We start from the raw sequence: 13,230 nt of genomic DNA, 5'->3' as shown, positions 1-13,230 counted from the left end.
GGCAAAATTCTGCAAGGGTGATCACTGAGTCAAGGGGATGGTCGAATGGAAAAATCACGATTGGAAATGTTTGCCGAGCATAGAGGTTTACCTTCAAGCATAAGAAACAGCTTCTTGGCAAGACCACTAAGGAAGGCCTCCAGATCATTTTTCTTCCCAATCAACTTACTGACTTGGTCGGTTAGGGCAGCTTTATCAGTTTTTAGTCGACTGACCTCCTTGTTGGCGATCCCAAGAGCAGCTTTCAGATTGGTATTGTCTTGTTCAAGCTTGGTGACTGAAGCTAACTTCTCGTCAGCAAGCTTGATCTTCTCAGCTAGTTCGAGGTCTTTCTTCTGTTGGGCCTCCCTTACCTTACCTGCAAGTTACAGCAAGGTCAGATTTTGAAACAAGCAAGGGGAAAAGCAGTCGTCAGGGTCTCACCAAACATACCTTCGGTCTCCTCCTTTGCCTTCGTTAGCTTCTCCTGAACCAGCTTCAAGCTCAGCTCGAGTTGAGTGTGCTTGTTTTCCAGCTCAGAGTAGCGAGCCACAAGATCACAGGAGTTCTGAGAAGAACCAATCGACTAAATGTCAAATATAATTCACTTCCGAGTGAAAAAGGAAAAATCACACGTTTCTAAGACTACAACCGAATACAAGCATTCGACCGTAGTCTCGGAGACTACACCCAGTGGGTGCACTCAGCGTGCCCCCACTAATCCTGTTAAAGACAAAGTCGACCAGTCGACCTCAAAAAAAAAAGAGCAAGATGCATTCTCTAAGACTGTGATCAACTGCAAGCAGTCGACCACAGTCTCGGGGACTACACCCAGTGGGTGCACTCAGCGTGCCCCCACCGGTTTGTGAAATCCAGTCGACATAGTCGACTGGCAGAAAGATTGAAATTATAAAGCCTAAGGCCGACTGCCAGCAGTCGACCTTAGCCTTGGGGACTACACCCAGTGGGTGCACTCAGCGTGCCCCCACTAATACTATTGAAGACAGAGTCGACCAGTCGACCGGTTTGCGAAATCCAGTCGACATGGTCGAACGATGGAAAGACTGAAATTATAAAGCCTAAGGCCGACTGCCAGCAGTCGATCTTAGCCTTGGGGACTACACCCAGCGGGTGCACTCAGCGTGCCCCCGCTATCACGAAGTTTAAATCGACACACCCGGTGGGTGACTACGGTAAATACTGGAGAACGAACGGTGGTCGACTGACCTGAACATTGCTTTGGAGGGCAGAACTGGCGTCGTAAGCTGCCTGGCTCGCATCCCGGATGGTCTTCAATTGCTCCATCATGATTCCTGCCTGGCGTATCGCCTCCTTCGCCGCGCCAGCTTGGTCCTCTGGGACGTGGTGCGTCGTGAAGAGAGAGGGCTGCGGAGCACTTGTCAGCGGATCTGCGAAGGATACGGTGTGTCGAGTGGTGTTCTCCTCCGTCGCGACCTGAGTCTCAGGCACCGTCACATCCTGGGTCGCCCCACTGGCAGACGCCTTCCTTCTCATTCTATGCTTCAGTGGTTCCTCATCTTCATCATCGTCAGGGAGAGTGATAACAACATTGGATGGAGCTACAGAAAAGAATCAGAGTTAGAGATCATGAATCAATCGACTAAAAGTGGCGTTGAGAGTATAGTACCTGGTTTTGAGGTTGCTGCGTCCTCCATCTCATGGTCATCAGCTCGGGCTGAGGTCTCAGAAGTAGCAGCACTGCAAACTCCAAAGAATCAGTCGACTTACTTCAGCGTCAACCAGAGACAAAGTTCACACAAAATAAGAAGACTTAAGCAGCACGATTACCCTGATATGGTGGGGATGGACACCTTCATCTTCGGCAGGAGCTTGATCGGCTTCGACGAGGCCGCCCTGGGCTGCTTCGGCGCCTTTTCAGTCGGCACCGGAGAAGTGGTCCGAGGGCGCTTGGTCGACTGAGCAACGGTCGCAACCCCCTTGCCACGTTCAGTCGAAGGGTCGTGGACAAGCTTCGACCGCCTTTCTGAGCGCGGTGGTACGACCTCCTCCTCCTCTTCCTCCTCGTCTTCAACGTCATCTTCATCACCGTCATCATCATCATCGTCATCATCATCCTCAGCAACGTCCGAGTCCCATTCCTCCTCCTCCTGGCTCTCGCCCCCACTCGCCTCACCCTCCTCAGTCGGAGCTTGTGCCCCATTGGGCATCGAGTACAGCTCGGTGAGGGCCTAGTAGATATCAAGACAAGGATCAATCGACCAGTCGGCAGGATAAACAGGAACGAATGTGACAAAGACACAGTGGAGAGCAGAGCAAGCGTACCTTGTTTGGATCGCTGTTGTGGTCGAGTGGAGGAATCCTTCTGGCTCCGCGTGGGTTATCCTTGTTTCCGGTAACGGCTCCCATCCATCTTTCCAGAGTGACATCGTCGACTGCTTCTGGATGGACTCGAGTCTCGTCTTTAGTCCCACAGTACAACCACATGCAGTGGCTCCGGAACTGAAGGGGCTGGATGCGACGCCTAAGGAAGACCTCCAGGAGATCCATGCCAGTCACTCCCTCCCGAACCAACTGCACCACGCGCTCCATCAACATCTTCACGTGAGCTTTCTCCTCCGAAATCAACTTCAGAGAGGAGGGCTTGTTCACTCGGTCCATGGTAAACTGAGGGAGTCCACTCGACTGCCCCGGCGTCGACTGGTCCTGGCAGTAGAACCAGGTCGACTGCCAGCCTCTGACTGACTCGGGAAAGGTCATGGGCGGGAAGGTGCTCTTATTCCTCACCTGGATCCCCAGGCCACCACACATTTGGACGACTCGGGTTCTTTCATCGCCTGGGCTCGCCTTCTTCACGGTCTGAGAGCGACACGTGAATATATGCTTGAACAAACCCCAGTGCGGTCGACAGCCCAGGAAACCCTCACACATGGACACGAACGCGGCAAGATAGGCGATAGAATTTGGGGTAAAGTGGTGGAGCTGCGCTCCAAAGAAGTTCAAGAAGCCACGGAAGAAAATACTCGGCGGCAAAGAAAATCCACTTTCAACATGGGTGGCCAAGAGCACACACTCACCCTCTTCTGGCTGGGGCTGCCACTCCTTCCCCGGAAGCCTCGCAGCTCCATGAGGGATCAAGCCCTCGTTGGCCATGTCGAGGAGATCTTTTTCTGTGATGGTCGACTGGATCCAGTCTCCTTGGACCCAGCCCTTCGGCAGGCGGGATCTGGACGAAGACCCGCCACGGCTGGTAGATCTCCCCTTCGCCTTCTCTGACGCCGACGCCTTCTTCGCACGTTCCAGCGCCGCCGTCTTCTCCTTGGCCATGGTTGCCGGCGAGATGCGCGAGGGGAAGTTGTGCGGGGGCGAGAGCGAGCGCGCTGGACGGGGACGAAGGGAGCAGAGAGAGAGAGAGAATGTTGAGGCACAGTGCAAAAATCCTCGCCGGGCGCATTTATAAGGTCCCCTCCGAGTGGATGACAGGTGGGCCCGGTCGATCTAATCATATCCAGGAACAGTTATGCAGACGGGATACGTGGCGAAGAAAGCGGCACGGAGATCGAGGCGTCTATGTCCCGTCCCATCCGAACGCCGCGGTCCGCTCCACTTCGCGCGCGTCCCCAAATTTCGCATCCCGCGGAATCCGTGAACAGCAGATCAGTCTGTCAGGCGCGGGGTTCGTAGTCCGTAGGCAATCAACTCCATATACAACAATCATACCATAGGCTAGCTTCTAGGGTTTAGCCTCCTTGATCTCATGGTAGATCTACTCTTGTACTACCCATATCATCAATATTAATCAAGCAGGACGTAGGGTTTTACCTCCATCAAGAGGGCCCGAACCTGGGTAAAACATCGTGTTCCCTGCCTCCTGTTACCATCCGGCCTAGACGCACAGTTCGGGACCCACTACCCGAGATCCGCCGGTTTTGACACCGACAGTCACAATGTAGGACAAAAAGAACGACCAACCAATAGGAGTGAAAAAATCCCCGAAACACAACATAGTACAAAATGTAAAGGGTATGAGGAAAAAGAACCATATGATTTGTGAAGGCATGATGATTTGTTTACACAAGTTCAAACTATTAGCAAAAATTCTAAGTCTTGGTTGGAGAGGATGAGCACACCGCTTTGAAGACACACAAGTGCTTGCCTTGTTCTCTTTGAGGTAGGTTACTCGGAACTCGCCCAATCACTCGGGGTATATTTTGTTGTGATCTTCAGACCGATAAAAACTTGTTTTTCAGCGATCCACACTTTGGATGCCCGCAGAATGATGCCTAATTGTGTGGAGAATGCCAAGTCCTCTAGAGTAAGGAAATCAAGCGATCAAGGCCACTACTTATCAGTGATGCTCAACCACAACTCAGTTCTTGGCTCGAGTGGTTTCCCTAACTTAGCATTGGCCATGAAAACGGAGGAGGGGTGCTCTATGTAGCATGGTCAGAACGAAAATTGAGCAACCACCTGACTAGGCGGGGGTAGGGGGTATTGCCTTGCTGCTCCGGTGCGCTCCCATCAATGGGCTACCGACAGCTGGGACAACAGTTCAATTCGAACTGGTAGCGAACGGGTTCTGAAAAACCCGTGAAAACTTCAACTACAAGTTCCCCAACCCCCTGGCGAGAAAACTAACCCAAGTGACACGACAAACTCCTCTAATTCTTCAGAAGCATCTAATTAAGTCACTGGAGCTAGTAGGCTCGCCTGGAAGGAGATTTCCAAATCTTCAGTCTTTGAGTAGGAAGGGTTATGACTGAGCGCACAAAAAAAATTCAATTTTGGTTCACTTTTGACCCCCCCCCCCTAATAGTATGGTTTGCCTATCAACTCAATAAATAGTTAAAGAAACTAGCAAATAAAAGTTGCTCCTCGGCTTCCAAATCATAATCGGGCATTATGAAGACTTCAATGTTTCCTCAATATTTTAAGGGGTTGTAAACCTTCGGTTAAACCAAATCCCTAGGGACTTAACACATGTGTACACTCAGTAAAACAAGGCACTAGATGCACTTACAGTTTTCTAGAAATTTCCCTAACCCCCCCCCCCCACCATCAAAAGCCGTGGAATCAAGCGTAGCCGATGAAAATTGAGTGCCACGTTGGAAACTTAGGCCTTCTTTGGTTTAGAGGAATCTTGTAGGAATTTCATAGGATAGGATTTCTATAGAAAAAATTCCTTTAGAGCTCTTTGGTTTGTAGGAATGGAATCCTATTCCTATGGAGGAATTCTTCCTATCATCCACATTTCATAGGAAAATAAACATTAATCTAGACTCAATGAAAAAAAAATCCTATGATGTGAATCAAAAGGCATCTTCTTTCTTATTCCTACTCATAGGATTTGAGATACATGTCATCTTAGGCCTCCTTTGGTTCATATGGTAGAAAAATTATAGGAATAAAAAAGTCATAGAAAATGAGATGACATGCATCTCAAATCCTATGAGTAGGAATAAGAAAGGAGATGTCCTTTGTTTCACATTATAGGATTTTTTTCCATTGAGTCTAGGCTAATGTTTATTTTCCTATGAAATATAGAGGATAAGAAGATTTCCTCCATAGGAATAGGATTCCATTCCTACAAACCAAAGATCGGGGAGGAGGTGGAGGACTTTGCCGGAGAGGAGGGTGGGCCAGATCTGCTTGAGGTGAGAGACACATTGGTGGGATTCGCAGCACAAAACGAAGATACTCCTGGTAAATATTATAGGACCCTGATAAGTGCCACACGTGTGGCACAGACACTTGGTAACTCCAAACATATTTTAATTGTCAAGCATGACAACTTCTTTTCGGATGACAAGTTTCAGTTTTGTTTGTTTGTTTTTTTCTTTTTGAATGGCAACTTTAGAAGTAAAAAAGTGAAGGCCGTAGTGCTTCATGCCACACATGTGACACTTGTCATTTGAGAAATTATATCCCATTGACGAGTGGATACCACACGTGGCAAAATTTGAAAGTTATCTTTTTTAGTGGCTCCGAGTGTAAAAGTTTACACATAGAGTGTGTAGCCTAAAATAAAAATAAAAATGGAGCGGCCTTCAAATCGATTTGAAGGCAACAATTTTGACTGACTCTACTAGAGTTGCTCTATTAGCTTGAGCCGACCGCTCCCTCGTGCATCGTAACAGCTCACATAACTGTACTGACCATTGTTCAAAAAAAAAAAACTGTACTGACCATCCACAATTCAACGCCAAACGACGACGTTGGGCGTGGTGGTAAGCTACACCCTACGCACGCCAAATCTAAATAAGCATATTTACATGAGTCATTCAGCAAAGAGACAGCATACCACGTCGGATGTCGTGGTTGGCTTCTTGCCAGCAAAACTTAGAATGCTTCGGAGGATCTGTAAAACAAATCCCAATCATTCGTGCAGGCACAGCGAGCACATGCCCACTTGCTTGGTTAAGATTTGAGAAAGAACGGAATCAAGGCATACGTGATCTCCATGACCGAACATCAGACAACTTCAAGGAGACCATGTCATCCACTAACCTATACTATAAATAGGAGAGAAACGAGCCATTTGCTTCTCACACCTCCATAGCCCAAGCACCAAGAGCTTAATCTATCACTCGCACCTAGCAATTAGCTAGCTAGGTAGCGATGGGGCACACAAGGGCAGCGGTGCTAGCGGTGGTGCTCGCCGTCACCGTGCTTGGGCTTGCCACCGATGGCCAGGCGCAGCTGCAGAGCGGGTTCTACACGGGCAAGTGCCGCGGGAGCGACGTGGAGGCGGTCGTCCAGGGTATCGTCCAGGCCCGCTTCGCCAGCAACAGCGACATTGTCGCCCACCTCCTACGCTTGCTGTTCCACGAGTGCGGTGTCAACGTATGTACTCCTACGTGCGCGCCATTAATTCTTCTACTCCACAGTAAGATCGCCTAACGTGTTTGACCTGCGTAGGGCTGCGACGGCGGGCTGCTCATCGACGGTTACAGCACAGAGAAGACGGCAAAGCCGAACCTGAGCGTCAAGGGCTACGAGCTCATCACTGCGATCAAGACGGAGCTCGAGAAGCGGTGCCCCGGCGTCGTATCCTGCTCCGACATCGAGGTCCTCGCAACCAGAGACGCCGTCGCCGCGTCCACGGGGCGAAGATACGCGGTGCGCACCGGGCGCAGGGACAGCCGGCGGTCCGTGGCCACCGACGTGAACCTTCCCGGGCCGGATGACACGGTCCCCAAGGCAGCCGCTTTCTTCCGCAACCTCGGCCTCACCTCGGACGACATGGTCGTTCTCCTGGGCGCGCACACCGTCGGCGTCACGCACTGCAGCATGATCAAGAGGAGCCGCCTGTACAGCTACGGCGGCAGGGCCGGAGCAACGGACCCGAGCATGGACCCCAACACCGCGGCCACGTACAAGAGATACCCGTGCCCCGACACGGCGTCGTCCGACAACACCGTCCTGTACCTCGACGACCGGGCCAGCGCGTCCAAGGTGGACAACAGCTTCTACAAGATGCTGCAGCAGCGCCGTGGCGTGCTCATGGTCGACCAGAACCTCTACAACGACAGCTCCACGCGGTGGATGGTCGACAGGCTCGCCAACACCGACCACTTCAACTGGCTCTTCCCGCAGGCCCTCGTCAAGCTGGGGGAGGTCAAGGTGCTTACCGCCACGCAGGGAGAGGTCCGCAGGGTCTGCAGCAGGTTCAACTGATGAGATCATCATCGTTTTCTGAGGAGACATCAATTAATGGTGTGCCTTTTGTGTTTATTTCGGGTCTGATTGGTGGTATTTTTTTTCTTCCCTTTTTTGGTTTTGGTCGGATTCATCTTGATGTACTTCGTTCTCTCCATTCATTTAATTTGTGTTCCACTGAACAATTTCTAATAACATGAACGACTGAGATCAACGGCAACATAATTGATATTATGCATATATAAGTACATTTCAGTCAGATATCTCTACTATATAAAAGACTTAGCTAGTTGGTAATCATGGTTTTTTTACCCAAAGTTGGTAATCATGGTGCTTCCGACATCACTCACTTATGACCGTTTATCTGCATCTACCGCATGACTGGTAGTTGTGGTGTTGCAAGAGGCCCGTCACTCTGTTTCACATTTGCAGAAAATCCTTTGGTCTCTCGAGACCAGCCCCTTAGTGGACACACAACACACGGTCGCATAAGCTTCCTTCCGGTTGTGATATTTTTGATGTGTAGCAACATAGCAGCAGTTATTACAAATCATAATTGGTGAGGGAACTCTCAATGCAAATAGACATATAAAAGATGATCATACAAAACCATTCAATTTTGTCGGTACATAGGAACAATATCACATAGGACGGTTTTTGAGTGCTCGAGCTCATCTGCTCCTGCAGATAAACAGTAAAAAAATTAAAAATAGCAAACAAAATGAAAAGAAGTTAATTTTTTTGGCATGAAAGTTGAACAAGTTGTCTATATGCCTGCAAAATGTCATGACGATATGAAATGCGGACTGAAAAAATTGAATCTTTGAGAAACGTTCAAAATTTCGATTTTTGAGCATTGATTTTTTGTCCCGAGCTTCACCTATGTCATATGGTCATGAAAATTTGCACACACTGAAGGAAATATGCCCTAGAGGCAATAATAAAGTTGTTACTTATATTTCCTTATATCATGATAAATGTTTATTATTCATGCTAGATTGTATTAACCGGAAACTTAGTACCTGTGTGAATACATAGACAAACAGAATGTCACTAGTATGCCTCTACTAGACTAGCTCGTTGAATCAATGATGGTTATGTTTCCCAACCATAGACATGAGTTGTCATTTGATTAACGGATCACATCATTAGAGAATGATGTGATTGACTTGACCCATCCGTTCTCTTAGCACGATGATCGTTTAGTTTGTTGCTATTGCATTCTCCACAACTTATACATATGTTCCTATGACTATGAAATCATGCAACTCCCGAATACCGGAGGAACATTTAGTGTGCTATCAAACGTCACAACGTAACTGAGTGACTATAAAGATGCTCTACAGGTGTCTCCGATGGTGTATGTTGAGTTGGCATAGATCGAGATTAGGATTTGTTACTCCGAGTATCGGAGAGGTATCTCTGGGCCCTCTCGGTAATGCACATCACTATAAGCCTTGCAAGCAATGTGACTAATGAGTTAGTTATGGGATGATGCATTACGAAACAAGTAAAGAGATTTGCCGGTAACGAGATTGAACTAGGTATTGAGATACCGACGATCGAATCTTGGGCAAGTAACGTACCGATGACAAAGGGAACAACATATATCGTTATGTGGTTTGACCGAAAAAGATCTTCGTAGAATATGTGGGAGCCAATATGAACATCCAGGTTCCGCTATTGGTTATTGACCGGAGACGTGTCTTCGCAGGATACCCAAAGGAGACTGTTGGGTACACCTTCTATCACAGATCCGAAGGCAAGATATTCGTCGCTAAGAATGGATCCTTTCTAGAGAAGGAGTTTCTCTCGAAACAAGTGAGTGGGAGGAAAGTAGAACTTGATGAGGTAATTGTAACCGCTCCCTTATTGGAAAGTAGTTCATCACTGAAATCAGTTCCAGTGATTCCTACACCAATAAGTGAGGAAGCTAATGATGATGATCATGAAACTTCTGATCAAGTTACTACCGAATCTCGTAGGTCAACCAGAGCAATATCCACACCAGAGTGGTATGGTAATCCTGTTCTGGAGGTCATGTTACTTGACCATGACGAACCTACGAACTATGAGGAAGCGATGATGAGCCCAGATTCCGCAAAATGGCTTGAGGCCATGAAATCTGAGATGGGATCCATGTATGAGAACAAAGTATGGACTTTGGTTGACTTGCCCGATGATCGGCATGCCATAGAGAATAAATGGATCTTCAAGAAGAAGACCAACGCTGACGATAATGTTAGTGTCTACAAAGCTCGACTTGTTGCAAAAGGTTTTCGACAAGTTCAAGGAGTTGACTACGATGAGACCTTCTCACCCGTAGTGATGCTTAAGTCCGTCTGAATCATGTTAGCAATTGCCACATTTTATGATTAGGAAATTTGGCAAATGGATGTTAAAACTGCATTCCTTAATGGATATCTTAAAGAAGAGTTGTATATGATGCAACTGGAAGGTTTTGTCGATCCAAAAGGTGCTAACAAAGTGTGCAAGCTCCAGCGATCCATTTATGGACTGGTGCAAGCCTCTTGGAGTTGGAATATACGCTTTGATAGTGTGATCAAAGTATATGGTTTTATACCGACTTTTGGAGAAGCCTGTATTTACAAGAAAGTGAGTGGGAGCTCTGTAGCGTTTCTGATATTATATGTAGATGACATATTGTTGATAAAAAATGACACTAAATTTCTGAATAGCATAAAAGGATATTGACTAAGATTTTTTCAATGAAAGACCTCGGTGAAGCTGCTTATATATTGGGCATGAAGATCTATAGAGATAGATCAAGACGCTTAATTGGACTTTCACAAAGCACATACCTTGATAAAGTTTTGATGAATTTCAAAATGGATCAGGCAAAGTAAGGGTACTTGCCTGTGTTACAAGGTGTGAAGTTGAGTCAGACTCAATGCTCGACCACTGCAGAAGATAGAGAGAAAATGGAAGTCATTCCCTATGCTTCAGCCATAGGTTCTATCATGTATGCAATGTTGTGTACCAGACCTGATGTGTGCCTTGCTATTAGTTTAGCAGGAAGGTACCAAAGTAATCCAGGAGTGGATCACTGGACAACGGTCAAGAACATCCTGAAATACCTGAAAAGGACTAAGGATATGTTTCTCGTATATGGATGTGACAAAGAGCTCGTCGTAAACGGTTACGTCGATGCAAGCTTTGACACTGATCCAGATGACTCTAAGTCACTAACTGGATACATGTTTTTATTAAATGGTGGAGCTGTCCGTTGGTGCAGTTCCAAGCAGAGCGTCGTGGCGAGATCTACGTGTGAAGTGGAGTATATAGCTGCTTCAGAAGCAGCAAATGAAGGAGTCTGGATGAAGGAGTTCATATCCGATCTAGGTGTCATACCTAGTGCATCGGGTCCAATGAAAATCTTTTGTGACAACACTGGTGCAATTGCCTTGGCAAAGGAATCCAGATTTCACAAGAGAACCAAGCACATCAAGAGACGCTTCAATTCCATCCGCGATCAACTCAAGGAGGGAGACATAGAGATTTGCAAGATACATACGGATCTGAATGTTGCAGACCCGTTAACTAAGCCTCTCTCACGAGAAAAACATGATCAACACCAAGACTCCATGGGTGTTATAATCATTACAATGTAATCTAGATTATTGACTCTAGTGCAAGTGGGAGACTGGAGGAAATATGGCATAGAGGCAATAATAAAGTTTTTATTTATATTCCCTTATATCATGATAAATGTTTATTATTCATGCTAGAATTGTATTAACCGGAAACTTAGTACATGTGTGAATACATAGACAAACAGAATGTCACTAGTATGCCTCTACTAGACTAGCTCGTTGAATTCATAATGGTTACGTTTCCTAACCATAGACATGAGTTGTCATTTGATTAACGGATCACATCATTAGAGAATGATGTGATTGACTTGACCCATCCATTAGCTTAGATGGATGATCGTTTAGTTTGTTGCTATTGCTTTCTCCATAAATTATACATGGTCCTATGACTATGAGATCATGCAACTCCTGAATATCGGAGGAACACTTAGTGTGCTATCAAACGTCACAACGTAACTGGGTGACTATAAAGATGCTCTACATGTGTCTCTGATGGTGTTTGTTGAGTTGGCATAGATCGAGATTAGGATTTGTCACTCCGAGTATCGGAGAGGTATCTCTGGGCCCTCTCGGTAATGCACATCACTATAAGCCTTGCAAGCAATGTGACTAATGAGTTAGTTACGGGATGATGCATTACGAAACGAGTAAAGAGACTTGCCGGTAACGAGATTGAACTAGGTATTGAGATACCGACGATCGAATCTTGGGCAAGTAACATACCGATGACAAAGGGAACAACATATATCGTTATGTGGTTTGACCGATAAAGATATTCGTAGAATATGTGGGAGCCAATATGAACATCCGGGTTCCGCTATTGGTTATTGACCGGAGACGTGTCTCGGTCATGTTTACATTGTTCTCGAACCCGTAGGGTCCCCACGCTCAACGTTCGGTGATGATCGGTATTACGAGTCTATGTGTTTTGATGTACCGAAGATAGTTCGGAGTCTCGGATGTTATCATGAACATGACGAGGAGTCTCGAAATGGTCGAGACATAAAAGATTGATATATTGGACGGCTATATTCGGATACCGGAAGTGTTCCGGGTGATTTTGGAGAAAACCGGAGTGCCAGAGGGTTACCGGAACCCCCTTCCTCCCGGGGAACTAATGGGCCACATGGGCCTTAGTGGAGAGAGAGAGAGAGAGGGCCGACCAGGGCAGGCCGGGCGCCCCCTCCCCCTCTAGTCCGAATTGGACAAGGGAAGGGGGGGCGCCCCTCTTTCCTTCTCCCTTCTCCTCTCCTTCCTTCCCCCTTCCTCCTCCTAGTTGGACTAGGAAAGGGAGAGTCCTACTCCTACTAGGAGGAGGACTCCTCCCCTCCCATGCGCACCCCAAGTGCCGACCGGCCTTCCCCCTTGCTCCTTTATATACGGGGGCAGGGGGCACCCTAGAACACACAAGTTGATCATTGATCCCTTAGCCATGTGCGGTGCCCCCTCCACCATAATCCACCTCGGTCATATCGTTGTAGTGCTTAGGCGAAGCCCTGCGCCGGTAGCTTCATCATCACCATCATCATGCCGTCATGCTGACGAAGCTCTCCCTCGACACTCAGTTGGATTGAGAGTTCGTGGGACATCACCGAGCCGAACGTGTGCAGATCACGGAGGTGCCGTACTTTCAGTACTAGGATCGGTCAGATCGTGAAGATGTATGACTACATCAACCGCGTTGTCATAACCCTTCTACTTACGGTCTACGAGGGTACGTGGACAACACTCTTCCCCTCTCGTTACTATGCATCACCATGATAGATCTTATGTGTACGTAGGAATTTTTTTGAAATTACCGCGTTGCCCAACAGTGGCATCCGAGCCAGGTCTATGCGTAGATGTTATATGCACGAGTAGAACACAAAGGAGTTGTGGGCGTGGGTATATACATATTGCTTGCGTCACTAGTTGATTCTTGATTCAACGGTATTGTTGGATGAAGCGACCCAGACCGACATTACACATACGCTTACGCGAGACTGGTTCTACCAACGTG

At 47.4% G+C, this 13,230-nt stretch overlaps 1 protein-coding gene across 1 annotated transcript; it reads left to right on the top strand.

Annotated features, from left to right (window-relative positions):
• Positions 1-6,523: 6,523 nt before the first annotated feature.
• LOC123107870 (peroxidase 57) lies at positions 6,524-7,802 on the top strand. Its single transcript, XM_044529770.1, has 2 exons — positions 6,524-6,801; positions 6,877-7,802. The coding sequence occupies exons 1-2, from the start codon at positions 6,577-6,579 to the stop codon at positions 7,633-7,635; spliced, it is 984 nt and encodes a 327-aa protein (XP_044385705.1). The 5' UTR covers positions 6,524-6,576; the 3' UTR covers positions 7,636-7,802.
• The last annotated feature ends 5,428 nt before the right edge of the window (positions 7,803-13,230 follow it).

This window comes from Triticum aestivum, chromosome 5A, assembly GCF_018294505.1.
Source record: "Triticum aestivum cultivar Chinese Spring chromosome 5A, IWGSC CS RefSeq v2.1, whole genome shotgun sequence".
In the NCBI taxonomy this organism is placed as follows: Eukaryota; Viridiplantae; Streptophyta; class Magnoliopsida; order Poales; family Poaceae; genus Triticum; species Triticum aestivum.
Note: the sequence above shows the minus strand (reverse complement) of the source record. Positions and strands in the feature narration are given on the sequence as shown.